Raw genomic sequence first — 16,396 nt, forward strand, 5'->3', positions numbered from 1 at the left:
GCCTCACTAAGTATTTATGATAATACTTACGCATCTCAATTGTTGTTTGTGGTGTGCAGGTATGTGACGTGGAATCATGGCGATGAGGAGGAGGATGAACTAGGGTCTCGTTTGTGTGTTGTTGGTCTTTGTTATATTGTTTAGGATGGAACCTTGGATAGAGATATGTTAGGTTGCTGGATAGAATGGATAGAAGTGTTATTGTATTGGTTTTGTATTATTGATATGTTTCCGCTGTGCATGTAATTGGATGTTGGTTTATTATTGGTTGGTTACCGTGTGTGGGTTGGTTTGTTTAATTAAGTAGTATGGGATACTTAATTATATCTTGTATTTAATTATTAAAAAGAAAAAAAAAAAAGGGGTCGGGTTGTTTCAACAATCCCCAAACCTGCCTAGCCGGAGGACATAAGAAAAGGGCATGATTAACGGTCTCCTCCACCCCTCCACAAATCGCACACTCCATGTCACAACTAAGTCCACGTCGCCGCAGATTAGCTGTTGTCGCCATACAACCCGTAATTGCTTGCCATAAAAAATGTCTAAGTTTTGGTGGGCACCGAATTTGCCAGATAAAAGCCTGTAGAGGAATAATATTGGGACCGGAGACAAGGGAATCATTGTCCGGTTTCTGACGCAAAGCTTGATATCCAGATTTAACGGTGTATACCCCAGTTTTTGTCAAATGCCAACCCAAGCTACCCGGTGTGGTCAGATTACCAAGGGGTAAAGCAGAAATAAGGGCTACATCCTCCGGCTCGAAAGAAGCCGAAAGCGATGCCAAATCCCAGGAATGCGAAGTCCTGTCAATGAAAGTTTCAACTCTAAGCGTTGGATCGACTGGCGATCCTGAACGCAATGCTGGTCTCGGGGATTGAGCAGGAATCCAGGGGTCAGACCATACTAAAATGGAAGCCCCAGATCCTACCCGTTTAATGAGTCCTTTGTTCACCATAGAGCGAGCAGAAATCATACTCCGTCATCCATAAGATGGAGAATAAGATTTAATTGGATCCAATGGATCAGAATGCCTGTAATATCGGCCTTTGAAAACCTTTGCAAATAGAGAATCTGGTACTGAAATCAACCGCCAAAGCTGCTTAGCCAGCAAAGCGGTATTAAAATCATCCAGACACCTAAAACCCAAACCTCCCTCCAACTTATCAACACACAGCCTGTCCCAAGCAATCCAATGTAAACCACGTGTTTCCCCTGAAGAGCTCCACCAGAAATTAGAGATTGCACTAGTAAGTTTTCGTGTAACTGTTTTCGGAAGACGAAAACAGGACATAACAAAAGTAGGGACAGCGGTCGCAACCGATTTGACCATGACCTCTTTCCCTCCCCGAGACAGCAACCTAGCAGGCCATCCACCAGCCCATTTTTGCAGCCGATCCTGAACAAAGGAAAAAAATTTTGTTTTCGACCCACCAAGACTTTCCGGAATTCCCAAGTAAGAGCTCATGCCACCCAAAGTGGTGATACCCAGGATGCCTTTTAATTCCTCTCGTATGCCTGCATCTACTGAGTGTCCAAATTGAACCGAAGACTTCTGGAAGTTTATCCGCTGTCCATAAACCCGTTCATATTGTCTGAGGATCCCTAGGATAACTTCACATTGCTCCTTCGTGGCCCGACAGAAAAACAGACTATCATCTGCAAATAGTAAGTGCGAAATCGCCGGACAAGCAGTCGATACCCGGATCCCCGTAATAAGTTTAGACCTTTCTGCTTTTTGCAGATTTGCAATGAGAACCTCAGTGCAAAGGATAAAAAGATAAGGTGACAAGGGGTCTCCCTGACGAAGTCCTCTAGAAGGAATTATGGATCCATGGGATTGACCATTTAATAGAACATTGTATTCCACTGATGTCACACACCACATGATCCACGAAATCCATTTGTCACAGAATCCAAATTTCCGCAATAAATTCGCAAGGAAAGTCCATTCTACCCGATCGTAGGCCTTACTCATATCTGTTTTAATGGCCATGAACTTTCCCTTACAAGAGGGGTTGGTGCGGAGGCCGTGAAACATCTCCTGAGCAATCAAGATATTATCCGTAATTAACCGTCCTTCCACAAACGCCGATTGTGTCTCAGAAATCAATGCTGGCAAGAACTTACGTAGTCGCTGACATAAGATCTTCGAGATAATCTTGTAACCAACATTACATAAACTAATAGGCCTCCACTCAATCATCCGGGTCGGTTTATCCACTTTTGGGATAAGACAAATATTTGTCCTATTTAGGCGTTTGTCAAAATTATCACCCTAGAAGAAAGATTCTACCGAAAGCTTTAAATCAGCCTTAACCGTATCCCATGCACGCTGATAAAAAAGAGCCGTCATACCGTCCGGTCCAGGAGCTTTATCAGGATGCATCATAAACAAAGCCTCTTTGATTTCCTGTTCTGTGACTGGTTGAGTCAGTGTCTCATTAATTTCTCCTGTGATAGAAGTGCTTATTTCACCCAATGCGTCCTCAAAATCCGTAGGATCTGTGGATGTGAAGACCTCATGAAAATAAGAAACTGCTATATCCTGAACCTTAGTTTCCTCCGTAACCCAATGTCCAGCCTCGTCATGCATCCCGACAATGCGATTTTTAGCTCTCCTTAATTTCGTTTGGGCATGAAAATAGCTTGTATTTTGATCCCCAAAACACATCCATCGACTTCGACTTTTCTGATACCAATAAATCTCTTCATCCCGATAAGCTTCACGCAGCTTCCAAGCCATTTCCGAAATAACCTCAACAGATACAGAGTCATCCGCCTGGGCAGTTGCCAATTGAGACTTTAAGTCCTCAATCGTTTCCCGACCAAACGGGGCCTGCGCTTTCCGCCATCGGGAAATTGCTTGGCGACATTTTATTATTTTGTCCATTAAGTTTCCATTGTTCCCTGTCTCCCCATGAGCCCAACCCTCTGAAATAGCTCCAAAGAAGCCCTCTTTTTCAATCCACCGTCGGTCAAACCGAAAGATGCTCCTCCCTCGCCGAACTTTGTCTTCCAGAGAAGCTAAAACCGGCTTATGGTCCGAAGCTATCATTGATAAATATTCCGTGAAGGAATCCTTGAAAAGATCATGAAGTTTCTCATTAGCTAAAGCTCGGTCAAGACGACAACGAATTGGCTTCTTGTTCCGCCAGCCCCGCCAAGACAAGCTATTACCTATCGCAGGAAATTCTAATAAACCACAGTGACGAATCATTGTATTGAAACCAACAAAGGAAGATGCATGGCGAAGCTTCCCTCCACGCTCTAACACGCTTCGAATCAATGGTTTTTTGACATTTTGTATTTCCTTTTGTTTTTTGGTCAATGGCAAACTTGCAAAAAAAAAAAAAAAAAAAAAAAACCCAAAAAATATTATATGAGAAAATTGAGACGGGGTTGAGTTTTGCTCTAATTTGGGGCTTCGTCTGGTAATGACGACATTGTCCGGCCAACCTTCGCTGCCACAGATGCATAGTCTCTTCTCAAAGCTCAGACCTTTCCTTTCTCATTCGCCGTCTTTAACAGCTCCGTTCACTCGCCGGCGATGTCTCGCGTTTAGCGCTCTCCCTACGACGAAAGCTATCGACGCGGCGTTAATGAAGGAGAAATGGTTAGATTCTCTCTCTCTCACCTCACTAGACGAAGATACGACTCAGCAGAGTTCTGAGTCAAGCTGCGTCATTGGAATTGACCCTGATTTGTCCGGTGCCTTGGCTCTTCTTAAATTTGACCACTTGGGTTCTTCTTCTTCTGCTCAGGTTAGTCACTAGACTGGTGAACGTTTTAGGGTTTTTTTTTCTTCTTTTCAATTGATTAGGGTTACAAAAAGTATCTATCTTTTCAATTGAACAGAATCAGAGTTATTACCAGAGTTGATTGAGTTATTACAGAACAGTTTTAAGTTTACATGGTTCAATTGTAATCTGTGGGAAATCTTATGAAACCTTTGATAGACTCAGACTTTGTTAACCGAAGTTGATTTTGTTTTGTTAAATCTGGAGTAGGTTTTTGATACACCTCACATCCCAGTTTTAGTTGGGAAAAGAGTAAGAAAACGTTTGGACGCAAAGTCAATTGTGCAATTGATTCAGAGTTTAGATGTACCTTCTGGTAAGACTATTTGTTTTTACATCGTCACTTTGTTGTTTTTTGTGTTCTTTGGGTTAGAATATTGGTAGAAATATTACATCTTTTGTGTTCAAATAATGTAGGTAGCAGAGTATATATAGAACAATCGAATCCGTTTCCCAAAGATGGAAAACAGGTTAATGCACAACGCACATTCTTTTTCTTGAGTTTTGGTGTGTTTTTTTTGGTTGAAACTAAAATGTTTGTGTTTGTGTCATAGGGTTGGTATAGTGGAGGATTTGGATATGGGTTATGGATAGGAACACTTGTTGCTTCAGGTTTTTGTGTCATTCCAGTTTCTGCATCTTTATGGAAGAGGCATTTTCAACTTGCCAGTGGGAGTAGCACAAAGGTGGTTTGATCTTTTACTGTCAAACTTTTGTGAGTTCAAAACAAATCTCTCAAATGCTGACGAAGGTTTTATATTTTGTTACAGGACGATAGTAGACGAGTTGCAGCGGAGTTGTTTCCATCGCTTAGTTCGCTACTTAAGAGGAAGAAGGATCATGGTCGAGCTGAAGCACTGCTCATTGCGGCATATGGTGAAACCCTTAGAACAGAGAAGCTGTTGATCCCGCCACAAGAACTGGTCCCTCAGATTAACTACTTAGAAAACCAGTTAGTGGGAGGTTCAGTAATGTTATAGTTTTCTTGGCTCAACTCTCATTAATTAAACAATTACAATTTGGAGTCTACTCCTAACTCTACTAATTGTATTTTTGCTAAGGCTCTGTTAAATATATAACTTTAGTACCATACATGCAGTCATATCACCTAGACCAAAGCCATCGAAAACATTTTGATTTTACCATTACTTTCTTTCTTCTATATAAGCTGCTAATTTTCTCGTCCCTTCACCTTACTTGCCTTATTTCATTCATTCCTCAAGCCTAGGGCTCTTCTTGTTCTGCAAAATTTTGATTTTTTAAGCACAGTGGAGCAGGAGCAAGCATTATTTCCGCTATTGCTATACCTAAAACATCTCAACAGTTGTTAAGAATAGAAAAGAGAGAAATATGTTTCATGCCAAGTAAAGATTCTTCACCTTGCTTTTCTTTTGCCGGTTGTTAATTAAGACCTCCATTTCCTCCATGCTTCCTTTCCTGAAAGATGTTGATTGTTGAAATGAATTAAAACCTTAGACCAAAGAGAGTGTGTAACATCCACAGCTTGATGATCTATAGAAACTAAATATTTGCCAAGATTCACTGGACATACTAAAAAGTTACAAGAGACTCCTCAGTCTATTTATCATAAGTTGCCTTAAAGCATATAAGAAAAAAGTACAAACCTTTTCTTGACAATTTTCAGATTGGTAGGTAGGGGTTAAGACAGCTATGTACAGTAAAACCTCTATAAATTAATATTCGGTAAATTAATAATCTCTATAAATTAATATATTTCTAAGATCCCAAGTTGGGTTAGTGTAATCTTGGATACAATTCGATAATATAATAAGATAATAACTTAAAAAAAAAACTTTTATAAATATATGGTCCCGTCAATAATATAAATTAATAATTATATAAAATAATCAAAATATATGTATATAAATATATATATATATATATATATACACATTAATTTTTATTAGAGTTCATTTCTAATATTTATACTATATCAAAATCTTTAAGTGTTATCTTCAAAACATGATAATTGTTATTTTTCGTGTAATTAATTCTATAAAAATATTAGTTATGACGATTAATTCTTATTTTAAGTTTTTTTTAGTATTTTTAACAAATTAGAAAAGTCTCTATACATTAATAATTATTAATTTATCAAGAAATTAAAATCTCTATAAATTAATAGATTTCATGATCCCAACTATAGAGGTTTTACTGTATGTTCTTCATTTCCATCTCTTTATCTCTTTTTTTCTCTCTCTTTATCTTTCTTTGCATCTAATGTTTATGTTATGGAAATACGTCTATTTCTTATCTTTTTTTATCTCTTGGTTTACTATATAATAGAGCCTTAATAAATTAGTAATGTTGGGACTATGATATTTTATTAATTTGCAGAAAGTTTTGTTATTATAGTTGTTAAAAAATCTAATAAAAATTTTGAGTGTTATCAACTTTGTAGTTTTGGACTTGAAAATTAAATATTTTGAAGAAATAAAATCTTAAACTGAAAACTATATAGATGATACAAATATAAACAGATACAAATACAAAATAGTTTTGAAACACAACATATTTTTTTTTGTCATCATTGAATCGACAAGGTCTGATCCATAGTCAATCCCTACTACGCGGGATAACGCGACTTAGTGGAATCGAACTCTGGTGGAATTGGTCGCAGAGGTGGTGTTGTGACCACTTGACAACATAATTATTTTATAAGAAAAATTAGTGATGAGATCTAACATAAATTTTTACAAAAAAATAAAATAAAATAATATTACCTTTATATATATATATATATAGGTAATAAAATTATATTACCTATAAAAATAAAATTATGTTGTGTTATAAACTTTTTAATATGTGTATCATATACATAGTACAAAAAATAGCATTATAGCACCATGTTTAAAATTAAGCACTGTAACATCCGCGAACCAAAATGTGCATTTTGGGGATGGGTGTCGATTGACACCATTGGTGGTGTCGGTCGACACCATTAATTTTTGGTTCGACCAGTTCGATTTAATTATCGATTTGGGTCGGTTTGGTTTAAGAAAAACCATTAAACCGAAGTATTTAAGTGAACTGTCGACCAGAAGGGTTTTGGCAAGTTTTTGTTGTCGCCGTTTCATCGTTTTGAAAGAAAAAGAGAGAAAAGAAGAGTTCTTGAGTTTTTGGGAGGATTGGTGAGATTTCTTGGCTGTTCTTGAGAGATCTGAAGCTAGGAATGTGTTAGAAGCTTGCTAAGAAGGTTGGATTCGTCGTTGTTGGTCAGAAACTTCCTACAAAGAGGTGAGTGCATGACCATGGCTTATCTAAGCCTGAGATTTCAATTGTCTTGCTTGTTTGGTGTTGTTTGTGGTGTTTTCTTGCTTGTTATGGTTGCTATAGGGTTCCTACGGATTCATATGGATTTGAGATTGAGTATTGGAGGAGTTTGGAAGCGAGATTCGACTCTCAGCTTCGAGCAGAACGCGGTTGCAGAGGCAGTGTCAATCGACACCAGTGAGCAAGCATCGGTCGACACTGTGGGGTAGTGTCGGTCGACACCAAGAGCCAGTGTCGGTCGACACCTCCCTTCCAGCGAGACTATGTGTTGTTTCCTGGTTTGTATGCTTTGTTTGTTGATTGTTTTGGACATTGGTATCTCAGTTGCTTGTGTGTATAGCTCAGTAGATGGGAAGATTGTCACACTAAGTGTTTATAAAATACTCATGCATCTCAATTTGTGTTTGTGGTGCAGGTAAAGGCAAAATGTGATCGTGGAATCAAGGCAATGAAGAGGAAGATGTGCTAGGGACTCGGTTGGTTGTTTTCTGGTATTGTTAGGTTGCTAGAATCAAGTAATTAGAACATTGCTAGGTTGTTGGTTCTATGTTTCATGCTGTTTGGTTATTGGATATTTGCTATGGTTTAATATTGGTTATTTAATTATTGGATATTTATTGGTTTAATATTATTATTATGTTATCGGCGGTTGTGTGTTTGTGGTTAGCTGGCTAGTGGGTATGGAATCACTAGCTGTGAAATATTTATTATTATTTTTATTATTTACTATTTAAAAAAAAACAGGTCAGGTCGTTTCAAACACTAAACTCTATCTATAAAAACTATATCCTAAATATAAACTAGTAGACACACACCTTAAAAACATTTAAACATAAATTTAAAATATTGTAATATTTGTCAACCAGCGCAATTTTTGGAAAATTTTGCAATGTATGATATAAAAAATTGGCTACATAACTTGTTTTATTACTATTTTAGTGGTTCACGTCCACCAATAATTCAAAAATGAAGTTTATGTAGAAACATCTTAAAAAATAGATCGGAGTATTTTTTAGTTTTTTCCCTATTTTAGGGTATTTGTCATTTAATTTTGTTGTTATCATATACTTTCAAGGTTAAAATTAATTTATAACAACAATATACTTGAATTTGAGTTCTTTTTCCTAAAATTCTTAATTATTAAAAACTTTTTGGAATATTTTTATCTTAAAGATGTAACCAATCAGCATTAGTAGCCAATGATGTATCTGTATAGAGCAAGTTAACTTGCCTCATTCAGGTTTTAGATCTTGCAACACACAAATTGTTGTCACGTCTCGAACACTCTTAACTATAAAAGTGTGGGAGAAGATTATTATCACTACATTTGTTCAGTCATCATCCTTAGCACCTTGCTTGTGGGTGATTGTTCATATAAAGCGCCACTACTTCCACAAATCAAGTTCATTGATACAAACCATACAAGGTGTACAAAGAACACAAACAAATTTTACAAGAATTGATAACAACACGACAAAAAAAATAGACAAATATTTAACCATTTTGGCCAAAGGCTACACAGATGCAGACATGTACGATCTAACAAGTGAAAAGGTAAGAGGCTTTTGCTTCTTGTATTCGTTGTACCGCAAAAAGAAGTAACCCAAATATTCAAACTCAATGGGAGACATCCTTGCCTGTTCCAACAAATTTGTACAAGTTACATTAGCTTAATACAAGTTATTATCATAAAGCAATATACTAGATGATTTAACAAGCGCACCTGGATGATCGCCCATATTGCCCAGTACAAATGAGAAGCTAATTTGTATGCATCTGTCTCTACGAAGACTGATTCTACTTCAGCAACACTGACCTGTTTACACAAGCAATTTATATATATATAATTCTTAAGCTTTGCACTTGGCAATATATATTTTGCAATAGCCAAACTTATTTCAAAAGAACGCAAAAGTAATGTTTTGCGACATATTACTATGTATCTATTAAAAACAAACTGTCTTGATTCCAAACGCATGTTATGTTCTTACCTCGTCTGGTTTGTCTGGCTGCAAGTAATGCTTGATAAAATGATATTGTTCCTCTTTACTTGGGTACCTACGAAGAAACCAACAACACGCAGTTAGTTATGCTCTGATCTGTTGAGGATTTTTTTTATAGAAACAACCGAAGAAGGAAATGAAGTAGAACATACAGGCTGTAATCACAGTCGTATCCTGCATATTCATTGAAGTGATTTCCGATGTCGAAGCCTCTATAGTTGTATGATCCATACTCAAAATCAATCAAGTATAGTTTCTCTATATATGGATAAAGAGAATCAAGTTAGAATCTAATTATCGTAACTACTTCAATACAGAATAAATCATTTAAGCCAAACCAAAATATCATTGTTATACAACTCTTAAAGTTGGTTCTGGGATCTTGTATTGAACCATCTCACTATTAACATCAATAATTAAACTAAAATGCAATTTTTCTGGTAAGTGACCCCAATTTTTAGTACCTATGTCTGTCATAATAGCTGAAAGATGTACAGAGAAGAAGGAATTTTCTTACCTTCTTCGTCATTCAGCATCAGGTTTCCTGAGAGTAAATCGTTATGAGCAAACACCACAGGTGCGTTAAGTAAGCCTGTGAATTCCTGATCAATCATCAGAATTGGCAGATATTATCAACCCAAAGCAGAGAATAAAGTTTAGATTACAGAAAGGAACATTTGCAGATTTTTGAACAAGTGTTACTGCCATAGGAGAAGCACCAGAGGACCAATTCTTCGACATCATTCAAAGATGGTCACAATTTAGCACATCACAATTGTTTCTGTCATTCTGTGCAACAGAAATGACTACAAATTCCAACATTAAAGATATACTATTACTTGTATTGTTTGGTTTCCAGGAATAACTTGACAAGTTGATTTTTCAAACACCAGCAATGGAGTATCATAAGACATCAAGACCACATACACAGGGCAGAAATACAAAAAATTTACTGAGGAAAAGGAAATACCCTGAGTTCAATAATTTCTTTATGCAGTTCTTGAAACGAAATTGTCTCAAAGAGCTTCTGCTTGTCAGGCTCTTCAAACCTAAGAGTAGATGCTGCAAGTAAGGGTACAGGGCAGACATAGAAATTGCATATGAGATGATTTGTAGCCAACGCTCATTAAAGGAGAAAAAAATATAACAGTAATCAAAACAAAAATAAATTGTAAGACCTTTTTCATAGAACTTCAAGATATCAACCCACAACTGAGGTTCCTTGGAACCTGGTATGTCCACTTTATGAAACTTTCCAAGCTCTTTGGCAATTTCCCCAGCAATCTTTGGCTCTCTCATGTCTGCCCACAACAAAAGAGAAATGAGATTCATTTGAAGTGCATAAAACAGAATTCGACTGAGCAGCTCTTCCCCTTTTATTACAGTAAACAAATGAAACACACGACTGGAAAGTCCATAGTTTAATGATGTGTTCCACCAATGTTACTGAGGAGCATTGCCAAATCTTTAAAGCAACTTCCTTCAGATTAATTCCATAAAATAGAAGTATTCTTCACAAGGATTGAACCTTATCCATTTCTTTTTTTTTTCTTGTGGAGTCAAACCTTCATTTGATTTTACTAACCATTTGAAATTTCCAGGTAATCCACTTAATAACAAGAGACAATTTATATTTTCTAGAGACATTCTATATTCCGCTACAGGAATTAAAAATGCCTACCTGATGGCTCTAAGGTTCTTGCATTGATGAATGATTGCACCATGCCATTTCCAAATCCACCAAGCAACTTGGCACCAAATCCGGCAGCCGAGAGATACTTGATAGCCTATTGAAGATGAGAGGAGCAGATAACGAAAAAGACAAATGACAAAACTTCAAATAATGCAAGAGAAATAACAGGAACACTAGCAGAGAAACCTTTGATATATCAAGAAAAAAACGAGCAAAAACTCTGCCATGATTGGATGTAAGGCTGAAGCTTCAAGTTGACATCACTAGAAGACAAATAATGCAGATAACATAGAAAATCTTGGTAACGCAAACTACGACATCAAAACATAGGAACAGAACACAAGGGGTAGGGACTTATCAGTTATCACATAATATGAATAAGGGAAATTACCAGTATCTCTCTCTCACGGTTGATAACATACTCCGTGTTAGGCCCATAAAGTCGAACTGTTACAGATACTTGTCTATCTGTGTCTTCCTTCACAGAAACCTTGAGCACTGCCATCATGAGAAGATAACATAAAAGATGTAAGAAAACAATGCTGAGTTCAATTCCAACACACATTTCTAATGAAACAATTGAAAACCCAACATTGCAACAAGGTAGAATATGAACATTGACAAGTAAACTTGTAAAGGAAATAACTGTGATATAAATGGAAACTCACATAGATTTGTGATGCCTCCTGATACTCTCTCGACAGAGAAGAGTGAATCATTAAGCTCTCGCCAATTCTTGAACAGATCTTTACATAGCTCTCTGTTAAGAAAGGAGCAAAAAAAAAATAAAAAAAAATAAAAAAAGGTTCAAGACTCATGCCACATTCGTATTCATTTCTCTGACTTGTAATACTCCATGAAAACGAAACAATAACAAGCAGTCTAATCACTTTTGTTGTTTTGTTGCTTTTATGTTATTTTAATCTCGTCACTTTCACTATGTCATCACAAAGCGCTTTACAACAACCACAAGCCTCCATAAAAACAAATCCAAGTGTAAAGCAAATAGCAAATAAAGCCAACTATCTAGGTCGTCAATCCCAAATCGAAATCAAAACGGGGAACAAAGGAAACGATTGAGAGAATTGGGAAAAAGGAGGAAACGAAGACGAACATGATACGAGGAATCATGAGAGGAAGAGGCAAAGACGTATCGACGACGAACGAAGAATATGGAATCTGTTCGGCGTTGTCGTTGCCGTTAGCTCCTCCATCTTCGGCGTTGGCTAATGCCCAGATATTATTATTATTCTTCGCAGCTCCCATTTTGTTTCAACCTTTTCAATGAAATTTCTTTTCTCTTCTTCTTCTTCTTCTTCTTCTTCTTCTTCTTCTTCAACAACAACAACAATAAAGATTCCTTTTTTCTTTTTTCTTTTTTCAGATCTCAAATTAATGTTGATTCTGTTTTTTGGCCCCTAATTTAACGCATCTTACTTTTATATTTTTGTATGTCGGCATTTTGATATTAGGGATAACGTCATTTTAACATGTGCCGTACAAGTTTCCAAGGAATTGGTTTATTCGTGAATTGTTTTAGTATCCTTTTGACCAAGTGTATATGAAAAAAAACATATCATTTGCTTTGCGTTAGCGATATATAATTGTGTGTGTGTCTCTGGTCAACAGATTTAAATAATCATCACGTTTGGTATCACGATGGTACTTACTTAAAAACTGATATTAAAAAAATATTATGGACACTACACAAAAATATATCCAAGAATTTGTTGTTAGGAGAGGGAAAGAGATTTTGTAAAATTAAACTAATGTGTTGCTTTAAACTCACTAAAAATCAGTGTTAAATTTTAACTAATGTGATGACCCTAGTCGCTACTTTTGATGGAGTTCTTGTGAGGATAAACGGGATTGCATGGGTTTCGTGGAAGAAAATATGTCAATCCAAAAGAAATGAAGCTTTGGTTGGGTTTTAAAGACTTGGGAGGCTTTAATCAAGCTTTACTCGTAAAACTAACTTAAAAAGAAATTAAGGTTTGGGTTTTACGCTGCGAATGATGGAGTCTATGAGGCGAAGAAGTGTCTCCCGTAGATATATAGGAAAGTATGGCGATTGTTGGTGCAAGATTTAGCACCCTGATATACCAGTTTAAACCAAAAGCAAACCAATTATCTAATCTGGGAATTTGATCAGAGCGGCGAATTGGACCTTCGATGAGAGTCCAACGAAGTCGACCGGGCCAACAAGAGTAACTAGCCGACTTCCAGATCGCTTCAAGACCAACCTGATATTAGAAGAAGAAACTTTTCTGATTTTAATTCAGAGTATCATGAAAGTAAACATATTTTATAATCTAAGCCAACATATAAATAGAGGGGCATCCCCCTCCTTGTAAAACATCCATCAATTAATACAATAACTTAATTCTCTAAAAATATTGAGCAAAACCCTAGCTTGTTCATTAATAAATTTTAATTCCCTTTTATTTTCTAGCTTTTTTTTTCTTTTTTTTTTTTGGAAAACACATGATTTCATTCATTCAAATCAAATCAAGGTATAAAGAGGAGATTCAAAGATCCCAAAGTTTAAAGAGTTACAAGAGCAGGTATTCCCCAATACCATAAACAAGAAAGTAAAAAATTTCGAGGTGAACACCATGAGAGCTGTGAAGCAAATGCAATGAAGCAAATAGAGACATGAGAGATCATGGATACTCGAAAGATCATCATCGAGTGAAACGATGGATGACAGAATTGTCAAGGTCAAAAGACGCGTAGACGTTGTAGAGGGATTCAAGGCCAAGACGCTCGTCAAGACGAGGTACACTAGAAGTGCAGTGGCAGAGATTCCGGGGACCATGGTTGTAGGGTCCAAGGTAGGATGGTGTAGAGCCCAGGTCAGAAGNGAGAAGATAACATAAAAGATGTAAGAAAACAATGCTGAGTTCAATTCCAACACACATTTCTAATGAAACAATTGAAAACCCAACATTGCAACAAGGTAGAATATGAACATTGACAAGTAAACTTGTAAAGGAAATAACTGTGATATAAATGGAAACTCACATAGATTTGTGATGCCTCCTGATACTCTCTCGACAGAGAAGAGTGAATCATTAAGCTCTCGCCAATTCTTGAACAGATCTTTACATAGCTCTCTGTTAAGAAAGGAGCAAAAAAAAAATAAAAAAAAATAAAAAAAGGTTCAAGACTCATGCCACATTCGTATTCATTTCTCTGACTTGTAATACTCCATGAAAACGAAACAATAACAAGCAGTCTAATCACTTTTGTTGTTTTGTTGCTTTTATGTTATTTTAATCTCGTCACTTTCACTATGTCATCACAAAGCGCTTTACAACAACCACAAGCCTCCATAAAAACAAATCCAAGTGTAAAGCAAATAGCAAATAAAGCCAACTATCTAGGTCGTCAATCCCAAATCGAAATCAAAACGGGGAACAAAGGAAACGATTGAGAGAATTGGGAAAAAGGAGGAAACGAAGACGAACATGATACGAGGAATCATGAGAGGAAGAGGCAAAGACGTATCGACGACGAACGAAGAATATGGAATCTGTTCGGCGTTGTCGTTGCCGTTAGCTCCTCCATCTTCGGCGTTGGCTAATGCCCAGATATTATTATTATTCTTCGCAGCTCCCATTTTGTTTCAACCTTTTCAATGAAATTTCTTTTCTCTTCTTCTTCTTCTTCTTCTTCTTCTTCTTCTTCTTCAACAACAACAACAATAAAGATTCCTTTTTTCTTTTTTCTTTTTTCAGATCTCAAATTAATGTTGATTCTGTTTTTTGGCCCCTAATTTAACGCATCTTACTTTTATATTTTTGTATGTCGGCATTTTGATATTAGGGATAACGTCATTTTAACATGTGCCGTACAAGTTTCCAAGGAATTGGTTTATTCGTGAATTGTTTTAGTATCCTTTTGACCAAGTGTATATGAAAAAAAACATATCATTTGCTTTGCGTTAGCGATATATAATTGTGTGTGTGTCTCTGGTCAACAGATTTAAATAATCATCACGTTTGGTATCACGATGGTACTTACTTAAAAACTGATATTAAAAAAATATTATGGACACTACACAAAAATATATCCAAGAATTTGTTGTTAGGAGAGGGAAAGAGATTTTGTAAAATTAAACTAATGTGTTGCTTTAAACTCACTAAAAATCAGTGTTAAATTTTAACTAATGTGATGACCCTAGTCGCTACTTTTGATGGAGTTCTTGTGAGGATAAACGGGATTGCATGGGTTTCGTGGAAGAAAATATGTCAATCCAAAAGAAATGAAGCTTTGGTTGGGTTTTAAAGACTTGGGAGGCTTTAATCAAGCTTTACTCGTAAAACTAACTTAAAAAGAAATTAAGGTTTGGGTTTTACGCTGCGAATGATGGAGTCTATGAGGCGAAGAAGTGTCTCCCGTAGATATATAGGAAAGTATGGCGATTGTTGGTGCAAGATTTAGCACCCTGATATACCAGTTTAAACCAAAAGCAAACCAATTATCTAATCTGGGAATTTGATCAGAGCGGCGAATTGGACCTTCGATGAGAGTCCAACGAAGTCGACCGGGCCAACAAGAGTAACTAGCCGACTTCCAGATCGCTTCAAGACCAACCTGATATTAGAAGAAGAAACTTTTCTGATTTTAATTCAGAGTATCATGAAAGTAAACATATTTTATAATCTAAGCCAACATATAAATAGAGGGGCATCCCCCTCCTTGTAAAACATCCATCAATTAATACAATAACTTAATTCTCTAAAAATATTGAGCAAAACCCTAGCTTGTTCATTAATAAATTTTAATTCCCTTTTATTTTCTAGCTTTTTTTTTCTTTTTTTTTTTTGGAAAACACATGATTTCATTCATTCAAATCAAATCAAGGTATAAAGAGGAGATTCAAAGATCCCAAAGTTTAAAGAGTTACAAGAGCAGGTATTCCCCAATACCATAAACAAGAAAGTAAAAAATTTCGAGGTGAACACCATGAGAGCTGTGAAGCAAATGCAATGAAGCAAATAGAGACATGAGAGATCATGGATACTCGAAAGATCATCATCGAGTGAAACGATGGATGACAGAATTGTCAAGGTCAAAAGACGCGTAGACGTTGTAGAGGGATTCAAGGCCAAGACGCTCGTCAAGACGAGGTACACTAGAAGTGCAGTGGCAGAGATTCCGGGGACCATGGTTGTAGGGTCCAAGGTAGGATGGTGTAGAGCCCAGGTCAGAAGGTATCTTCCGTTGGACCAAAGGCAGTCTTCAAACCATAGGGTCCGAGAGCTGGAGGAGGTATTGAAGTAGAGTGGCTTGAAGTCGTCGAGTGAGTAAATTGGGGAGCAGGGCGATAGACCATAAGACTTTATGCCAATACAAACAGATCTTCCAAGGAAAACTAAAACCATATGCCAATGATAAAGGTCAAACTGTAACAATACAGGTGGGTTCTCTCTCACTTGGGGCCCTTGGCCAAGGAGATTAAGAAATCCACACAAAGCATGTAGCCAGTAAGACCAAAGAAAAAGCAGAGTAGGCTTGATCGCTTTAGTGTTGGACAACACGGACAGGGTTTGTTTGAAAGGGGGTGGGTGAAGTTTAGGTTCCAAGCTCTTGAGGGTATAAAA

At 36.7% G+C, this 16,396-nt stretch overlaps 2 protein-coding genes across 3 annotated transcripts; one reads left to right on the forward strand and one right to left on the reverse strand.

Moving 5' to 3' along the window:
* LOC104787053 lies at nucleotides 3,364-4,889 on the forward strand. The gene is made up of 5 exons (XM_010512549.2): nucleotides 3,364-3,761; nucleotides 4,008-4,113; nucleotides 4,215-4,267; nucleotides 4,352-4,483; nucleotides 4,568-4,889. The coding sequence occupies exons 1-5, from the start codon at nucleotides 3,435-3,437 to the stop codon at nucleotides 4,775-4,777; spliced, it is 828 nt and encodes a 275-aa protein (XP_010510851.1). The 5' UTR covers nucleotides 3,364-3,434; the 3' UTR covers nucleotides 4,778-4,889.
* On the reverse strand, nucleotides 8,367-14,573 carry LOC104787054 (probable ethanolamine kinase). Of its 2 annotated transcripts, none has more exons than XM_010512552.2 (11): nucleotides 14,258-14,573; nucleotides 13,812-13,903; nucleotides 11,179-11,285; nucleotides 10,776-10,881; nucleotides 10,273-10,395; nucleotides 10,065-10,156; nucleotides 9,612-9,696; nucleotides 9,247-9,352; nucleotides 9,083-9,149; nucleotides 8,815-8,907; nucleotides 8,367-8,728 (listed from the first exon to the last, which is right to left on the reverse strand). In XM_010512552.2, exons 1-11 carry the CDS (start codon nucleotides 14,407-14,409, stop codon nucleotides 8,606-8,608), a joined length of 1,146 nt encoding a protein of 381 aa, XP_010510854.1. In that variant the 5' UTR covers nucleotides 14,410-14,573; the 3' UTR covers nucleotides 8,367-8,605. The 2 variants fall into 2 exon arrangements, with proteins under 2 accessions (XP_010510854.1, XP_010510853.1); XM_010512551.2 differs by lacking the exons at nucleotides 13,812-13,903; nucleotides 14,258-14,573 and adding exons at nucleotides 11,456-11,547; nucleotides 11,902-12,215.

This window comes from Camelina sativa, chromosome 5 (assembly GCF_000633955.1).
Source record: "Camelina sativa cultivar DH55 chromosome 5, Cs, whole genome shotgun sequence".
Lineage (NCBI taxonomy): Eukaryota > Viridiplantae > Streptophyta > Magnoliopsida > Brassicales > Brassicaceae > Camelina > Camelina sativa.